The following is a 19,190-nucleotide window of genomic DNA, read 5'->3' as shown; positions in this document are numbered from 1 at the left end:
GTGCTTGTCAAGTTACATTAGTTTCTCCTTTTGACTCTTCCTGTGCACATTAAAACTGAAGAATTACTAAGACCAGACTTCTGCATTTTTACTACTTAGGCACTATTCCCCGCCACTTTTTCTTCCTTTTCTTCCAAATCAATAGGCACAACAGAATTCTCGCAAGCTTTCTCCTGAGGAATTGTTCTGGTTGCCGTTCTTCTTTCATTCTTGGATTTCTTGACCATCTCAGCCATTCTACTTCTATTACATGCATGCATGACTGTTTATGTGTGTGCCTTAAAAATGTCTTTATTGTCCTGGTCAGTGTTGCTAAAGTGGTTAGAGTGTCAGCCTGAACACCAAAAGGTCTCAGGTTCAATTCCCAGTCAAGGGCATGTACTTGGATTCACTCCCCATGCCCAGCTGGGGCATGTACAGGGAGGCAACCAGTCTCTTACACATCAATGTTTTTCTCTCTCTCTCTGCCTCACTTCCTCCCTCCCATTCTCTCTGAAAAGCAATGGAAAAAACATATTCTCAGGTGAGAATTAACAAACAAACAAAAGTCTTTATTTCTGATCATTCTTTCTGAGATAACTTTATTTAACAGGGGTCTTCAAACTACGGCCTGCGGGCCACATGCGGCCCGCAGAGGAGTCTGATCCGGCCCGCCAGGTTTTTTGGGCAGTGAGCGCAGCCGAGGTGTTACAGTAGGAATTAGTAGTTCATATAGTCCGGCCCTCCAGCTCTCTGAGGGACCGTGATCTGGCCCCCACTTTAAAAAGTTTGAGGACCCCTGATTTAAAACAATTCAAACTTATATTATACACAGTGAAAGTGGGATGACCTTAAATTTCTACATATTTTGTACATGCCACAAAAAGAACCCAGTTTCTGATGATGGCACATCACTGTTCAAGCCTAGACTCCCAGACTTTAAACAGAACACGTGGCCACTCTCTCCTTTAAAAAAAAAAAAGAGGAAAAAAAGAAAAAGAAAAAAAAAAGATGCTTTTTATTGATTTTAGAGAAAGGAGAAAGGAGAGGGAGAAACACTGATGTGAGAGAGAAACATGATTAGCCACCCCTTGCACGTGCAACCCAGGCATGTGCCCTGACTGGGAACCGAACAGGCAACCTCTTGATGCAAGGGAATGATGTTCAACCACCAAGCCACACCAGCCAGGGCAACCTCTCTCAAATGCATGCAGTGTAGGGAATAAATCAATTATCAAGCACAAACACCCATTCTTTGCTTTCAGACTTCATTTACAACTGAGTAGGAAAATAAGGGGGCTTATCCAACGGCCAGCTTTTATGAAAATCTACTGCTCTTCCTAAACCACCTTGAAGGACAGTATTTATCTCTAAGCCAATGTTAGGACAAGAGGTGTAATGTATGTATGTCCATTAAAAACAAACAAAAAACCCTGACCCATGAAGAATCTGAGGACCAACAAAAAGTGTTTTTTATAAAATTCGCTCCCTTTCATAGACTGTGTTTCAAGAAATTTAGACGGAAGGGTATGTTGGAGAGGAACAGGAGAGGAATTCCACTCCTGCAGGTGGACACAGCAGCACACCTGGTGGGGAGAAGGGGAAAGGGGGAGGGGGCAGGAGACAGAGGCAGCTTAAAAGATGGACAGAAAAGGCAGTTTCAGAAAGCCTGGAACACAATCAAGAGGACTTGGCTGGTAACTGTTGAGACATAAATAGAATAAGAGGAATTAGATCAGAGGACTACAATGTTGATATAAATAAACAGCACCTTCAAAGGGGATACATTTTTATTATTCTTTTAAACATGTCATGTCACAGACATAAGGAATTATTCACAAGAACATGAAGTATTTTGATCCTTTTAACAACTAAAGACCATAGACACACACAAAAGAAATTTTCTTAAAAAAAAAAAAATATTTTGGTGCAGGCACAATGAAATGGTTTTAAGTAGAACTTAACTAGATTAAAGGGGAAAAATAAAATAACCTAATCCAGATTGCATGCTTTCTCTCTGTGGCCTTGCTTTCACCCTGAGGCCTATAACGTGCTATTTATGAGGATACAGAACCCAGCCTCTAGCGAAGCTCTTCTGTGATGTGATACTTCCAACTCCCCAGGTCCACTGGAAAGAGATGGGAGGGTCCCACGGTCAGAAGGCCTGCAAGCCACAAGGAAGGAAAACCTGAACCAATTGCCAGGGGCTTAGGACGCACAGATCACATGCACAATCCGTCTTCACAGGTGTCTAGATCAGCAGTCGCCAATCAATGGTCCGTGGACCACTGGTGGTCTGTCAGGTCTGAAAGACTGGCAACCGCTGGTTTATTTATTTTTTTTTTAAATATATTTTATTGATTTTTCACAGAGAGGAAGGGAGAGGGATAGAGTCAGAAACATCAATGAGAGAGAATCATCTATCAGCTGCCTCTTGCACACCCCCTACTGGGGATGTGCCCGCAACCAAGGCACATGCCCTTGACCGGAATCAAACCCGGGACCTTTCAGTCTCCAGGCCGACGCTCTATCCACTGAGCCAAACCGGTCCCGGCGAAACCGCTGGTCTAGATCACTAACTTTCTGCACTAAGTGGCATGGTAACCTCTTGATCACTTATGTACCCCCAACTTTTAGTTACTACTCATCTTCCAAAAAATGAATCACTAAATTAAGCATTGAACATTAGGCTGATTTAACATAAAAAAACAAAAAAAAAACAAAAAAAAACAAAAAAAAAACCTAAGGCCAGCCTTTGGCCACACAAGAAGTGTGAGAAGATACTTCCTCCTGCAGGAGGATTTCATTTGAGAGGGTATTTCTTTCCGCCACTATTTGCTAGCTGAATGGTGAGGACACAATTATAGGTCCTTTGTCTTCCATTTTAATTAGACGGACATTAGTTAAAACCACTAAGACCTGGACATCTTAGTGAACTCTGAAGCAGTTCGTTTTTACTTGTTCCACCTTGCAATCAATGAGGTATTGTTGAGAATGGTGACTAAACAGGGAGAAGACTTGGCCGTAGGCTATTTTCCTTAGCCAGGCCTGTGCAGGGATCAATACCCATGAACCAGGCGCCACTCTACCACGACGATTAATTAATTACAGACAAAAAGTATTAAAAAAATAAGACAAAATCTCCTCTGTTTTATTTCATAAGGGCTCACATATGATTTCTGCTACTTTAAACAGGGCAAAGCTTCTTTGGAGACTTCAGGAAAGAACCACAGAAATGCCAACTAACGGACTAAATACACAGATAAATACGGAGATGAAAGGCTCTTCAGATGAAAAGGCAATTTACAAACACTATACAACATGCAATAACAAATCACCCAGAGTATAGTTTTTGCTAGTGCTCAGCTCGGGAATGCGGGGCCTGGCATACATAGCAGAGAAATAAGCATTCCTGGGAGCCTGTCCTGGATTCTGCATGCCAAGGAGAAGGTTTCACCTTCTGACATGGATTCGAGGCAAGGATTGTAGACAACCAGAAATCCTGAAGCCAGATTTCTGACTCTCCTCTAACCAACCTTAAGGGAACTTAAAAAAAAAATTTTTCAGGCAGCTTCATCTTATTTCCCCTGCCATCATCTTTCTTTCCCTCCCAATTCCTTCCTTGCTTATTTTAGGTAACCTCAACTATTTTTGGGAAACAGGAAGAGCGTATGTATGCCTAACCATATGTTGTTTGTATAGAAGGACAGAGAAAAACCTGTGAAAACCGAGAGGACAGGTTGGCCAAGTTGGTCTGAGCTGTGTCCCAACAACAGAACTGCAGAAGCAAATGGCAACGGATGAAGTCTTGTCGTCAGCTTCGTGTCACTCTGTCTCCTGTGTTCTCGCCTTTCCAAAGCCCCTGCCATGCTCTGACACAGGCCTGCCTTCCCTAAACATTCCTTCATGCTCCAGAACACACTACAAATTCTAGCCTGTTGACACTATTTTGTATCTAAAGCAGCTGTCACATACAAATCACGATTTTTAACTCCTCAAAGAACCTGAAAACAGTGAGCCCCCATCCTCACATGGCAAGGAGCTGGAGGAGCTGGAAGGTGGCAACTGATACAGTCATGGCATTGTATCCTCTTCAAGTGGCCAGTCACTAGCTAACCTGCTTCATTTTACACCGTTTCTTTCCTGAATAACGCTGTCTCAGCTTTTAAATAGCGTCCACAATGTTTAAAAAAAAAAAAAAAAAAGTACCTGCCCTGTGTCCCAAATCAGGTAAACTGGATCTCTACTTACTGACTAGTTCAGCTAATCCATTAAGCCAGTTCATATTAAATTGCTTAATGGGTAGAAAGAGTTAATCCCTTGGCATAAGCCCTTGAACAGGGAAGAAAGTGCTAAGGAGTAAGAATGAAACAATGAACTGCTTCCGGATGGCTCCTCTCCCGACTGGCAGAGGCTGGGCACATACCCTGTAGATTTCTTCAAGCAGCAGCTTGGCACAGTTCCTGCCCAGGTCCTCTGGAAGCACCGCCACTCCCTGGCCCTGGGGGTTGGAGGTCAGCTCAGCGCCGAGGAAGGTGCCGTTGATGGTCTCGGCAACCAGTGACAATCCAAAGCCTGGAGACCTGGGGATTCAAAGGCACAGACACTGAGTAGGATTAATGAAGTGGAGTTCAGGTACCCACAGAAGGAAAGAGAAAACAAACATCTTTCTGACTGCATTCTGCGTCGTTACATCAAGCCCTACTGGAGTTCCCACTAGCTTGCAGTGGACAGACACGTGACTTGGTGACAGCGCACCTGGCAGAACCAAGGAAGGTGCAAGTTTACATGGCTTTTCCTATTATCCCCTCCCACCCCTGCCTTCTGCCCCACCCACACTGTGAAAGATCCTACTGTGAGAGATTGTAGTAACATTAACAAGGGCTACCAGATATTCAGCACCTCCTTTCTGCCAGTTTCTGACCTAGAGGCTTTGACACAGTTTTGTAGAGTAGGTAATATGTGCCCATCTTAGAAATGAGGCAATGGAGAAATTAAGTAATCTCCACCACGTCCACACAGCTAGGAAGTGTCTGAGGTGTGTTTCCAATGCAGGTATCCAGACTCCCAAACCTACTCAAGTTCACCACCACAGTCCTTACAGCCAACCCAGAAGGTGTAAGTGTCCTGGAGACCACCTCATTACAGCTCCTCTTGGAATACATCAAGCCCCCCCCCCCTTCCCAAATAATGAAAAGTGCCACACAAGCCAGGAAAAGCCCAGATAAAGGCTCATCTTTGTTTTTGTCCCTAAGGGACACCTCTAACTCAGAATTCAATTAATGGCATCGAAGAGCTGGCACATATTCTCTCCCACTGTGATTCTACCAGCCAACAGCCAGAACCTAACACCCTTCTGGTCTAGAACCACGTTCGTAATTCCAACAAACACATGCTGCCATGGACATTGCGGTAACACAAGCGTTCCTGCCCTCACCGACTTCAGTGACAACCAGTTAGACACAAAACAAAATCAGTCCATAAACAATAAAGCATAAGCACCTCTCCACAAAATTTCCATATCTGACCCCTCAAATCTCCTTTGCCTCGTGCCTTTTCAGTAAACATGTCACCAGGAGAGGAGCAGCAGCCACCGTCCACACAGCACGTACAGACCTGCTCCTCTGACTCAGTTCATAAAGCACCTTCTGTGAGCTCTCTGCAAAACTAGCCCAGATATTTGTTTCAGGAAAACTATGTGTAAAATTAATGATGCCTCAAATGCACTATGAGCTCACTATGGGAACTATGATGGCCAGTTATCAATTTTTTTATTTTTAAATCGATGACCTATGTAGTCCAAGGTTAATGGCACCTGCCAAAGGAAGGAGGGCAGTGAGCTACCTACGTAATCAAAGGCTTGGGGGTACTCTGTGTGATGCTTAACAATCTAACACTGTGCCACCCATCCATCGTCATGGGACACTTTTGCACCATCTCAAGTTGCCTTTGAGTTGCTTGACCAGGAGCAGGGAGGGGACGCCCAGCTCTGCAGGAGAGGCAGTGGAATGTAAAATGAAAGAGTAGGAAACGGAGGGGAGGGAGAACCAGGAGATAAGCTCTCATCACTGCTTTAAGCCACTTCTCTGTATTTCCCAAGAACTTCCTAATTTTCTCATCCATGTGAATTTTGTGAGGAATGTGGACTTATTTTAATAAATTTTACAGTTGATCAAGATAGTTCCATTTGATATTATATTTCTTTTACCGAAAACAAGGTGACATATTAATCTGTATGTATATAACTTCAATTTTCTCCCCAATTGGGGTGTGTGTGAGGAGCCCTATTTCAAGTTACACTGACCAAGCAGCTGGTGGCCAGGTGACCTCACTGAAAATGCACATCGGTGCAGTTTACCAGTGGCAGCCTCCAAAACTTTCCAACTAGTAAAGGACTGGTTGTTTGGTTTTTTTTAAGTCGTGACTGTGAAAGTCAAAATGATACCATCCTGGACAGATGTGCATGTTGGTCACAGCACTGACAGAGGCACCAGGAACTGCTGGCCCCAAGGTTCAGGTCACGGCCACAACATAAGCCTAACTGACATGCATACTCCACCGACTGAGAAGAAAATATCCATCCATGACTTCCTAATTTCATAACAGAGAAGGAAAAACACTATATCATCTGTAACTTAAGATTCAGAAAACTAAACATGGACTTATCATACATTGGTTTTAACTTTTTAAAGGAAGCTTGGAGTTGATGACCCATAAGTCCACAAATACCCACATCTTGATCCATGTGGGAGCTTCCTAGTGTGACCATGCACTGGGGTCAGCTGAGTCAGTCATAAAAAGCCACACTGGTGCAAGTATGGCCTCAAAACTGCTCTGTTTCACCCCTGGCCACCCTTTGGTAGAGACTGAGCTCAAAATTCCAACTGCTGACATAATTCCAGACCTGTGGCCAAGGGAAGAGAAAGGAAAGAACAGCCTTAGCAGCTACCATTTCTGCAGCACCTATGGGCCAGGCATTGCCTTAGTGCAAGCATGAGCTGCAAGTTTGACATGCTTGACTTAGTGGCTTACATGTGTGATCTTTTCTTTTCATCTTTATAACTACCTAAGGATGTTACCACTGCCCCAGTTTGAACAAGGAAAACACTGGTGACATTTGAGCAATATACACAGGTCTGGGACCCTCACTGACCTTTCCAACCCCAGAGGACACAAATCCTTTCTCAACTCTCACCTCTGACACCACCGCCTCTGTTGCTTTGGACTATGAGTCACTACAGTGTTTCTGAAATCACTATCTTTTCCTTGGGCCTCACAAAGATCGGAGATTCCATAACATAGTCACCCTCCTTGACTCTCTTTCCTTTTGTTGCTGAAGTTAAAAGGAACACCCATGAAAAGGGTTAGCTGCAGCACCATCAACCTTTTACCCCAATATTCTTTTTTTCTTTTCTTTTTTTTAAGGAGACACAACCTGAAAACTTCAGATCTGAAGTACTGTCACTAAATGTTTCAGCAAAAACAAACAAACCCACACAGGTAAAGCAAATTTCACAAAATATTCATTGTTAACTACAGGTAGCAGGAATAAATAGGTGTTCACTATACTATCCTTTCAATATCCTTTCAAGTTTTCTTTATTTTTTTCCCAATTACAGTTTATATTTTATATTATTTTGTATTAGTTTCAGGTCAACTTTTCTTTATGTTTAACATTTTCAGAGCAAAACAAAACAAAAAAAACACCGTTTTAATTGCTTCCCTGTTGCTGGTTTCTAAAAATACAACAAAAGCCCAAAACAGATCATTAACTTTTTATTTTCTAAAGTGGGGTTTTCCACAAAGGCTTTCACTAAACCAAACCCAATCTGCAATAACAACTTTCTTTGGCTCCAAGGGTGTTGTTCCCCGACAGAGAGAGAATCTGACTGGCACTTGGGCCAACAAAGGATTTCTGCCTGAACTGTTATTTCCTCAGAGTGCAAGAACCTGTTTACTTTTAACTTTTTGTGGGAACAGAGTACAGATGGAATTTAAAGCTTAAAGCATTGCTAATAAATAGCTAGGTTTTCATTCCCCCAAGCTAGGGATGGACCCCTCATCTCCCAGTACTGGACATTGTGATGCTTTCCTGAGATAGGAGTTATGGGTGGCAATGGCAGTGAGTTAGAAGGAAATTAAATCTGAAATTATTCTTCCTCTGGCCGCCCAACCTCAGAGCTGAGTATGAAAAAGGCTACGGTAGCTGCAGAATTAAGCTCCCAAAATGCACAGACACTTACTTCCCAGAGTTGATTCCTTTCATGTGGTCTGTGTAAATGTAGATGTCAGGTATAAACTTATTAAGGATGCTCCTTGCAGAATCCACAATCCGGTTTGCCATCTGAGGTGAAACACGGACGGAGTACCTGCAACCTAGAGTTAAGGGCGTCATTCTCCTTGGACTTCAGAGTAGAAAAACAACAAGAGCTGGCAAATATTTGTCAAACTGTAATGATAAACTGAGACTTCTAATTGCATTTAATTTTCTAACTGTACTTCATCACTTACCTGTATAGTACCATCACCAATTTTTATTATTATTTTATTTAATATATAACTTTACATTATAGTTATAAAAGGCTTAAATGCTCATGGTGGGAAATAAACAAACAATATAAAGAGTCGAAAAGTAAAACCTTCCAACCTTGATATAAATTTCCCACCCAGACCCCTGCCCTTAGAAATGATTCAACTCAATTCTGGAATAAATGAAGGCAACTGCCTCCTATGGCATGAACCAAGCGCCTTTTGAGGAATTCTCTGATCATCCCCATTGCTGTAACCAACCAGTCTCTCTTAGGACCTAAGATAGGAACAGATGCTACTGTTGATAAGAAAAACAGAGAAAAAAAGAGAAAGAAGAAAAAGAGCATGGTAACTACTGCACATAAAGGTCTAAACAGGTTTGTTGTTTATTAAATGCACAGAGACTATTTTCGATTATTTGAGTATCAATCACTCCATTTGTGGATGATTCAGACTATGCACAACTGCTACCATATGGTCAAAATACTGGTAATTAGCACGTTTATAACAGGGACCCCAGAAAGGAGAGGAGGAAGATATTAGCAACACAAGGAAAAGGACCGGTGCTTAAGAAAGTGGAAAACAGAGATTGGCTCTCCCCAATCCCATGAATCAAATAAAAATAAGTGTGTAATGAGCACTTTTAATGTGCGTGCAATGCATGGCCATAAGCCAGCTAGATATGCAGGGCAGGGGCTAAAAGAAGGGAGAAGTAATAGCATGTGCTCTTCCCACTCCCCTTATACAAACCTCATGTGGCAAGTCCAACAAGGAAAACAAGGTGTGTGGTCTGCCCATTTCAGCTCAACTCTTCAAAAATTACTATCAATGACACATTTAATTTTCATTTGAACTGTAGAATAAAATGCTCTGAGTCTGAGCAAAAACTTGATTAGCATCTAATTTCCCTTTTTGATCCATCCTAAACATTCCACCCAAAGATTAATCTTCCTCATGCTGGTGAGAATCTCCCAGGAACTCCAGACTCTCCCAGATCCTGCTGCCAGACCCTCCGGCCTGCTCAGTGTTCATCCCTAACCCGGCAACCTCACCCCTCCACCCATCCAAATTCTTCACCCCGAGCTACCCTTCCTTCATCCTTCCAAGTCCAGAGTTCCCTCCCTCTTCTGAAACTCTCCAGTTAGCACCCAACTGTGATCTACACTTACACTTACCATCCATCTCCCTTCGTACACACACATGTTCTCACTCGTGAACAAGACTACAGACTCCGTAGCAAAAGGGCTCTGCTGCTGCATCCCTCACGACTCTATACTAGACTACTTTTGTACTCATATTCGATAAATATTTGACTTGTCTCAAAGGACAAAGCTGAAATGAGGAAAGAGCAAAGAGGGATTTTTCAATACATACACACACAGAGCCCAGTTACATCACCACCTCTCTGTCCAGAGTGTACTTTTGACCACAGATAGCTACGACAAACAAGCCCGGGTCTCATACCCTTTGGACCAGGTGGGTGCTGTCCTTCTGAGTCCAAGGCTGCTCACTCTCCCTAGGAGAGCTCAGATGTCACTATCCTGACACACAATCCCACAGCGTTCATGATTCCCAAAGTTGTCTTAGGTACACTGTCAACTTACTCTATGTTCATGGCAACCCTTTGGCAGGGACTATGGGTCCCCAGGTCCAGGACTTACACTGAGGACAGGTGGGTCACAGAACTAAGATTCAAAATTAAACAGATCTACTTCCCAAAGACAACCTCCTCCCCCAACCCTTCCAGAGATGTGGAAACCAGGAGGGAGACAGCGCCAGTGCAGGGCCTGTGCAAAGCTATGCTAGAATTCAGGCCATGAAGTAAAGAAGGTAAAGGAGCTTTAAACTAGTACATCCCAGAGTCACTACGGAGCCACATGTTCCCCACCAAGGAACAATTAAGGTTCTAGAATCAGACTGTGTGGAAGTCCCAGCTCCAGCAAACTGCATCCTGCTGGCTCAAACATGCTTTCCTTTGTCCCTTCACTTCTTCATCAGTAAGAGAAGAACAATCATAATACTCTCCCTACAGGGTTTGTATGAAAGGCTCAAATGAAAGGATGCATGTAACGTGATTAATGGTGCCTGGTGGACGGTTGGAGCCCAACAAATGTCAGCGATTGCCTTTCTTACTGTTAGTCCAAGATTCAAATCCCAAAGCAGAGGTTCTTTTCCTTTATGGACCAGAGAGCCCTCTGAGAACCTGATGAAAGCTATGACACTCCCTCAAGAAACACATTAACACACACTGTGATAGACAAGTTGGAGGTTATGAATGTCCTGAAGCTTATTCATGAATACTACACATCCTAGAGTGACACGTTCATAACTACAGTCCATATGGAACTTCACCCTCCCTAGGACTGCAGGTCAGAGAACCCCAAGGAGTACATTCGTGTGTGTGTGTGTGTGTGTGTGTGTGTGTGTGGAGAGAGAGAGAGAGAAGAGATTGATTCTCTAAGTACTTTCCCTATAGTCAGAGAAAGAAAACCATATTGTCCCACAAATTCCAAGTCACACCCCACTTCTGCCTCTACCTCAGTTTACTCAATTAACTCTTACGTACCAGATCATGAGCGACCAGGCCACACTGTAAAACACTCTCACCCACATCAGGCAGGGGGAAGAAGAGAGTGGGTGACATTAAATAAACAGTAACCGCACCATTCAGTCACAGCTGCTAGCAGGAACCAACACCAGTTCCCTGCCAGGCCCTGGCCAGTCAATCAGAAGGGAAAAGATGCACTTTGGGCGGTAGCTCCTTAAAACCACAAATACACAGAGGAGAGTGGGAATAGTTCTCCCATCTTGAGCCCTCCTGTGGGGAACATAAACTCCAAGCTCAGTTCAACAGTTAACCAGCCTTGCAAGTGAAAACTACAAACCCAGCTAAAACTTTTCCAAAGGCAGCTCTTTTCTTCCCAGGCTCCAATCCTGGCCAAGAAGGTGATCTCAATTCAAGCCCACATTCCTTTGAGGTGTTTATGAAATGAGCTGCTCTGCACACCAGAGGCAGGAATGTTTGGTTTGGAGGCAGGTATCTAAGCAAAGGTATTTTCCCAGGAAGTTTAGAGCAAGACTGAGGAGGACTCAGGGGTTATACCCCCTGCCTCAAGCAAGGGGAGGGGCCTGGGCCCTCACTAGAGTCTCTGGCTCAGATTTTGCACAAGGAACACCAGAGGGAGAAGTTAGGGAGGAACAAAATAAAACCCCAGGTGCCCGGGGAACCACAGCCTTCAGCTTCCGTGTTCTCTATATAACCCAGGATGCTCACCCCTCTCCCAGCAACATCAAAGGCTCACTTATGAGGCTTTTCTATACCCAGTAAAAAGGGTAGTACCAGGCTGGACCCCAGTGTGTCAGCCTTCATGAAACCCATGTCATTACCACAAGATTGTATCAAAACACGCACACTCCAGGAATCACATTTCCAGACTAGGATTCTAAGCAGAGTTCACTGCTAGTAAACAAATCTCAGTGAGAGGGAGGAGGAAGGAGAGGGGAAAGCAGCCAAAATGTAGAGACAAAGAAATATGTCACAAATGAAGAAATGGAGGAAAGCAAACTACTGGATATAGAGTTTAAAACCACAGTTATAAGGTTATTCAAGAATCTTCTAGAAACCTCCAAGAAATTTAGTGAAACCTTCAAGGATATGAAAAAGGACTAATCAGAAATTAAGCATACACTGACTGAATAAAGAATAATACACAGAGATCCAACAGCAGACTAGAGAATCCCAGGAATCAAGTCAAAGATTTGAAATAGGAAGAAGAAAAAAACATCCAACCGGAAAAGCAAAAAGCAAAAAAAAAAAAAAAAAAAATCCAAAAGTATGAAGAAGCCTCTGGGACAACTTCAAGCATACCAACATCCAAATTATGGGGGTGCCAGAGAAGAGAGAGAGCAAGATACTGAAAACCTATTTGAAGAAATAATGACCAAAAACTTAACCAACCTGGTGAAAGAAATAGACTGAGAAGTCCAGGAAGTGCACAAAACCCAAAACAAAAGAAATCCAAAGAGGACTCCAAGATACATCATAATTAAAATGCCAAGGGCAAAAGACAAAGAGAGAATCTTAAAAGCAGCAAGAGAAAAACAGTTATCTACAAGGGAGCACCCATACAAGCGTCAGCTGATTTCTCAACAGAAGCTATGCAGCCAGATGGGAGTGGCAAGAAATATTCAAAGTGATGAATAGCAAGAACCTACAACCAAGATTACTCTACCCAGCAAAGCTATCATTCAGAATTGAAGGTCAGATAAAGAGCCTCACAGATAAGAAAAAGCTAAAGGAGTTCATCACCACCATACCAGTATTATACAAAATGCTAAAAGGTATTCTTTAAGAAGAGGAAGAAGAAGAAAAGGTAAAGATAAAAATTATGAACAACAAAGTGACAACAAATACATATCTATCAACAAGTGAATCTAAAAATCAAGTGAATAAAAAATCTGATGAACAGAATAAACTGATGAATATAATAGAATCAGGGACATAGAAATGGAGTGGACTGACAATTCTCAGGGGGGAAGGGGTGTGAGGGGTGTGGGAAGAGATTGAACAAAAATCTTATACCTATGGATGGGGACAGTGGGGGTGGGTGGGTAAGAGCATGGGGTAGGGTGGGAACTGAGTGGAGGGGAACTATTGGGGGGAGGGGAGGGACTGTAATAATCTCAACAATAAACATTTAAAAAGAAAAGAAACATGAAAGACTCCTGCTTCTGTGGGGCTCAAGATTCTGTAGAAAGGTATGGCTGGCTGGGCATGTCATGAAGACAATGTGGTGAGTAGTTCCAGAACTGACTGGCCACACCACTGTCACTGCATTATAATGCCCCTTTCATTGCACTGGTTCATCTCCCTTCTCAACCTGCCTGTTGCCACTTGAAATATATATTGGTTCATTATGATGCCAAGTGGTAACATGGGAGTGTTTGATCCAACAGAAATGTACAAGGGAGGGCAGGTGAAGTCACACGTGGAAGAAATCATCATCAAGCTCTGTCACATCATCAAGCAGCCAGAGACTACTTACCTCTATCCTTAGAACCACGACCAGAGAGTATATTTTTTTCCTCTTTGAACAAAAAATATTTTTGCTGTATTTTTAACATATAAAGTATTTAAAAATCAAAACAGACAACAAAAACTAACGCCACACATCACCACAAACGTTTGTAGCTACTATCAGAACAAACCTCTCTACCCAGGTGCCTAAGTGAGAAACATCAAAATCGTCCTCACGACTCCCTGCTCCTCTATTACAGACCCAGGTAATCATTGTGTCCTATGCATCCTACCTTTCTGATCCTATAAACTAGAGGCCTTACCTGTCCTCCAGCACCTACCCTCACGGTTTCTCTTTAGGGCAATAGTAACTCCACCATCTTTGCCTCTAAGTGCTGGTCATTAGTTGATTTTCTTTTTTAACTCGTACTTTCCAAAATTTCTATAATGAACCAAAAATTCTTTGGTATCACCAGTATCATCCTCTTAATATGCAAATTCATTTTACAGAAAACTGTTAACTTCGGAATTGAAGAACAACGCCTCAGCATGGCCTTCCACCTGCACTGGCTCCTGCCCATCTTCTTATACCATCTCCTACTGCCAAACACCATTAGCTGGTGCACTTGGGCCACAGCACATTGCTTACCGCTCCCCAGAACCACCATGCACCTGTTACCTCCACACAGGCTCACTTCTCTGCCTAAAGCACTTTTCCTTTCTTGCTCCACTTCACAAGCCTCTAGTCTAGAAGGCTCAGTCCAAATGGCCTGTGCACTGGTGGCCCCCAAACCAAAGCCCTCAGAAGAGTATCACATACATGGGAGCCATTTAAGTGTTATCTGAAATAAGAAAATGAACGGATCAATCAATCAGGTCATGGTGCAGCAGCTAATTAAGCATCATAACCCACCCAACAATTACAATTTCACTGTTAAGATTTTTCCATGATTGTTGTCTGAAATGTAAAATAACTCTGGGAAGAAGTAAAACTGGTTGTGAGTCACTCTTCATGAGGAGAGAAAATAATAAGAAATCTGAACCAAATGCAAAGGATACGCCATTCCTCTGATACGTTTGATTTTTCCTGGATCTGTGAGCTGAATGGGTTTCAGGACCTTCCTTATGGGACACGAGAAAATCACTTCACCTCCTCCTCCAGGAGGCATTCCCCGACGCACAATCTGCACACATGGTGAGAAAAAGAGGCAAGAATACAGCAATGAGTAGATGGCCCAGACACCCAACTCAGTAAGGTTTACACCAAGGGGCTCTTCCTTAGAAAGGAGACAGATCTCAAAGTCAGGCAGGTCCTCATCCTCAGGAGAAACTAGCAGGGTTCAGGAGTTAATTCCATTTCTTAACCCTTTTCTCCTGTGCAATTAACTAATCTATCCAATCTCTGTATTAAAGTCATGTACCACTTAACAACAGGGGATATGTTCTGAGAAATGCACCTTTAGGTGATGGGGTAGCTATGGGAACATCACAGAATATACTTACACAAACATGTATGACTACTACATATGATATAGCCTATTGTTCCTACAACACTTACAGCATGTTACTGTGCTGAATACTGTGGGTAACTATAACACAATGAATGCTGACTATAGATCTAAACATAGAAAAGGTACAGTAAAAAAGCAGTACAAAACATGGAGCTTACAGCACTGGAAGTTGCTCTGGATGAATCATTAAGCGGTGAGCAAACATGAAGGTCTGACGGTGGTCGGCAAACTGAGGCTCACAAGCCACCCGCAGTTTGCCTCTCTGTTGACTAATAAGTTTGTCGACCACTGGAATAGGGGCTTAATCATAAGGAACAACAATAGCCTGTAATTATTGGAATCGAGAGTCTAGGTTTTCCGACCACTGGTCTAGGACATTACTATGCACTACTGAGGACTTTAAATATTGTAGACTTAGACTACATTAAATTTATTTAGGTGTTTTCACAGGGGAGTGAGGGCATGAGTTGGGGGATTGGTGGGGTTATAGGAGGATAAGGACACATATGTAACAACTTAATCAATAAAGAAATTTATAAAAAAAAAATAAAAGTGTTTTCAATAATAATAAATAAACCTTGGCTTATAATACAATATTTTTACTTTATAAATTTTAAACTTCTAACTTACATAACACTTAGCTTAAAACACAAACATGCATACCAGCTGTACAAAAATATTTTCTTTATATCCTTATTCTATAAGCTTTTTCTATTTTTTAACTTTTTTGTTAAAAACTAAGACACAATAACACACACATTAGCTAGGCCTACACAAGGTTAGGATCATTAAACTCACTGTCTTCCCACTTCACATCTTGTCCCACTGAAAGGTCTTCAGAGGTAATAACACAAATCAGCTGTCTTCTCCTTATAACTATGCCTTCCTTTGGAATACCTCCTACAGGACCTACCTGAGGCTCTTCTTGAGGAAATATGTCCACTTTGGTTTTCTTAGTTTGTTTCTTTTTTCATCATTTTTTGCTGGTAAGCAGATTTACATCACAAAAATTCCTCTCTATTAATGAAAACCTTTTGGTGTTGGGGAAGGAGTCTGTATTTTCAAACTTTTTAAGGAGCTTTTTGAGTTCTTCAAAAATTTCTGCTAAACACCAATTTTCTTTACCTCCTCCTGCAATTCCTTTTCTCTTCCCACTTTTTCAGCTATGCATTCCTGTCCCAGTTCCAACAACTCTCCATTAGCCATTTCCTCAGGAACCACCTCTGGGAGTTCCTCAATGTCAGCCTCATCCACTTGCAGGTCAAAGTTGTTTGCCAACTCAACCACAGCACTGTTGATTTTAGCAACATCCTAAGCCTTGGAAAATCCTTTGAGGTCATGGACAAACTAACTGAATGTCTTCTTCCAGATGCCATTGATATACTTCTTGGTGACATCACCCAAGCCCAAACTTGGGTGATGCAGTCATGGATTACTATAATCCCAGAATTGCATCAGTGTTTTTTCAGTATCTTCCTCAGCTGCAGCAATAGCTTGGGCAAAGGTCGTCCTCAGGTAGAAGGCCTTAAAAGCTACTATAACTCCTTGATCAATTGATTCAATAGAAGAGGTAGTGTTTGGGCAAAGAAACACAACTTTGATATTGGGATAAAGATCACCAATAGCCGAAACCGGTTTGGCTCAGTGGATAGAGCATCAGCCTGCAGACTGAAGGGTCCCGGGTTCAATTCTGGTCAAGGGCATGTACCGTGGTTGTGGGCACATTCCCAGTAGGGGGCGGGCAGGAGGCGGCTGGTGGATGTTTCTCTCTCATGGATGTTTCTAACTATCTCTCTCTCTGTAAAAAAATCAATAAAATATATTTTTTAAAAAGATCACCAATAAAAGGAAGATGTCCACGAGCACTGTTAGCAATAAGCAAAATCTTAAAAGATAGATAATTCTCCAAATAGTACTTTTCCATTCCACTGACAGTAATTCAAAAGGGCATCTTGGAAGAGCAGCTGGATCATCCATGACTTCTCACCAAACCTGTAGGATATTGGCAGTGTGTGCTTACTGATATGTTTAAAAGGCCTTTGGGTTGATCTTGGCCAGCTAACAAAGGTTTCAGTTTGTAGCCAGAAACAATGCCCCCAAGCAAGACATTATCCTATTCTTGGGATTGACCTGACCTTCTTATGGATCAAAGTCTTTTTAGGCCTCTATTTCCAGAATAGGGAGGTTTCATCCATACTGAATGTTTGTTCTGACAAGTATTAATAATTTTCTTCCACAAGCAGCTTACCTAGAGCAGCAATGGTCTGTGAGGTCCAAAAGGTTGGCGACCACTGGTTTAAGGAAACCTTTGGAGCAGAAGTTGCCAACTGGTGGTCCACAGACCACTGGTGGTCCATGAGGTTCAAAAGGTTGGTAACCACTGATCTAGAGTATCCCAAATTCTTCAGCTCCCTTCACAGCACTCACAGACTCACCACTCAATTTCACATTATGTAATGAATAAACATGCTTGAATCCTTTAAACCATCCAGAGCTAACAGTATATTCAACATCGTAATCAAGTCCAGCATTCTTTCAGCATCCCAAACGAACTTTTTGTTTTGGCTGTGATTGTCATAGTGCTGAGAGGGATACACTTCTGTGTCTAGTCTTCAATCCAGGTCATTAGAAATTTCCCCAAGTCTGATACAGGCCCTTCTTGAATTTGTGTAAGTCTTGTTAGCTTTCATTACTTGATTTTTGTTCCTCAAGATTATATCATAGCTATGGTGGAATAGGACATGGCTGACTGGTGAGCAATAACCACCACTGGTTTTCTACCTTTGTAGTCTCTAATCACTTTGCAATTTTGTTTCTAGGTCAATCACTCAACATAGCCTCTTACTGGGAATGCTACGGTGGCCTCTGTATGCTTAGGGGCTATTATAAACAAAACAACATGAGATTCATACATAATTGTATGTGTTACACTTTTATTTTTTAAAATATATTTTTATTGATTTGCAAGAGGAAGGGAGAGGGAGAGATAGAAACATCAATGATGAGAGAGAATCATTGCTTGGCTGCCTCCTGCATGCTTCCCACTGGGGATCGAGCCCGCAACCCCAGCATATGTCCTTGATCGAAATTGAAGGCCAGCACTCAATCCACTGAGCCAAACCAGCTAGGGTTGTATGTGTTATACTTTTATACGACTGGCAGAGAAGTGGGTTTGTTTATGTACACCAGCCTCATCATAAAAATGTGAGCAACATGTTGCACTATGATGTTAAGACATAATCTATTATATATGCATATGATCTAGATTAGAGAAGAATTATAGTCAGAATCCTAACTCTACTACTTATTAACTGAGTGACATAAATGGAGTTGTTAGGAGTAGTAAAGTATTAATACTTGTAAAATGTTTACAACAATGCCCACCACAAAGAAAGTACAATATAACTATTGGTTACTATTGTCCTTCTAAAGGGTCCCTTTCAACTCAAAGTTTGTCATGTCTGTATGTCCTATGGGTCTTCTCATAAATGTTGACTTCAAATATCACACACACAAACTCACACTAACACACAAACACACAAACACACACACACATACACACACACACACACACACACGTTATACAGCTCTTCCAATGACTTGGTAAAGAAATGTTTTACAGATGTATACAGAAAAAAAGTTCATTCTTACCTTTAGCTCAAGTGATTCACCATCAATTCCAAACTGTTTCAAAACAGGGAGGGCCGTTGTTTTAAGAACATCAACCTGCAGAATTATTTCAAATAGATAAAACGTTTCATTAAACCTTGAGCAGAAGGGAAGAAACAGCCAATGAAGCAAGTGGAGACATAGCAACCAGGTAGATGATGTATACTCTGGTAAAGAAAGAGGATGCTGGCTTACACTGAGGGCATGGGAGCACTCTGCTTCCAAGTAAAACAGATTTTATAAGCTACTGGCTCCTCTGAGCTCCTTTCCTAGTTTTTTGACGTGGAGACTTATACCTATCTTACAAGTCATGATCAGGACCAAAAACACAGGCAAAAAGTATGAGAAAATGCAGGATTCATATAGAACAAACTTGGACCTCTGCTCATTCTTTTATGTATTTATACTACAGAAAAAAAATACCATATTTTTTATTAATCTTTTCCCAACACGGTTGTTTAATCTTTAAAGCTTGTAGCACGCCA

At 42.0% G+C, this 19,190-nt stretch overlaps 1 protein-coding gene across 3 annotated transcripts in view; it reads right to left on the bottom strand.

The window, feature by feature from the left end:
* The window catches only part of RCL1 (RNA terminal phosphate cyclase like 1), a 56,391-nt gene that overhangs the window by 11,070 nt on the left and 26,131 nt on the right, over positions 1-19,190 (bottom strand). For 2 of the 3 annotated variants that reach the window (XM_084899539.1, XM_084899540.1), the window contains exons 4-7: positions 18,688-18,762; positions 14,585-14,709; positions 8,223-8,348; positions 4,406-4,562 (exon numbers count right to left, since the gene is read on the bottom strand). In XM_084899539.1, the coding sequence (XP_084755665.1) occupies positions 4,406-4,562; positions 8,223-8,348; positions 14,585-14,709; positions 18,688-18,762 (483 nt within the window). Of the gene's footprint in view, positions 1-4,405; positions 4,563-8,222; positions 8,410-9,683; positions 9,765-14,584; positions 14,710-18,687; positions 18,763-19,190 lie in introns of those variants that run through there. The other variant, XM_084899541.1, reaches the window with a different exon arrangement.

Source organism: Pipistrellus hanaki, assembly GCF_964339955.1.
Source record: "Pipistrellus hanaki genome assembly, chromosome: 11".
Classification (NCBI taxonomy): domain Eukaryota; kingdom Metazoa; phylum Chordata; class Mammalia; order Chiroptera; family Vespertilionidae; genus Pipistrellus; species Pipistrellus hanaki.
The sequence above is the reverse complement of the archived record's forward strand: the minus strand, read 5'-3'. Positions and strand labels throughout refer to the sequence as shown.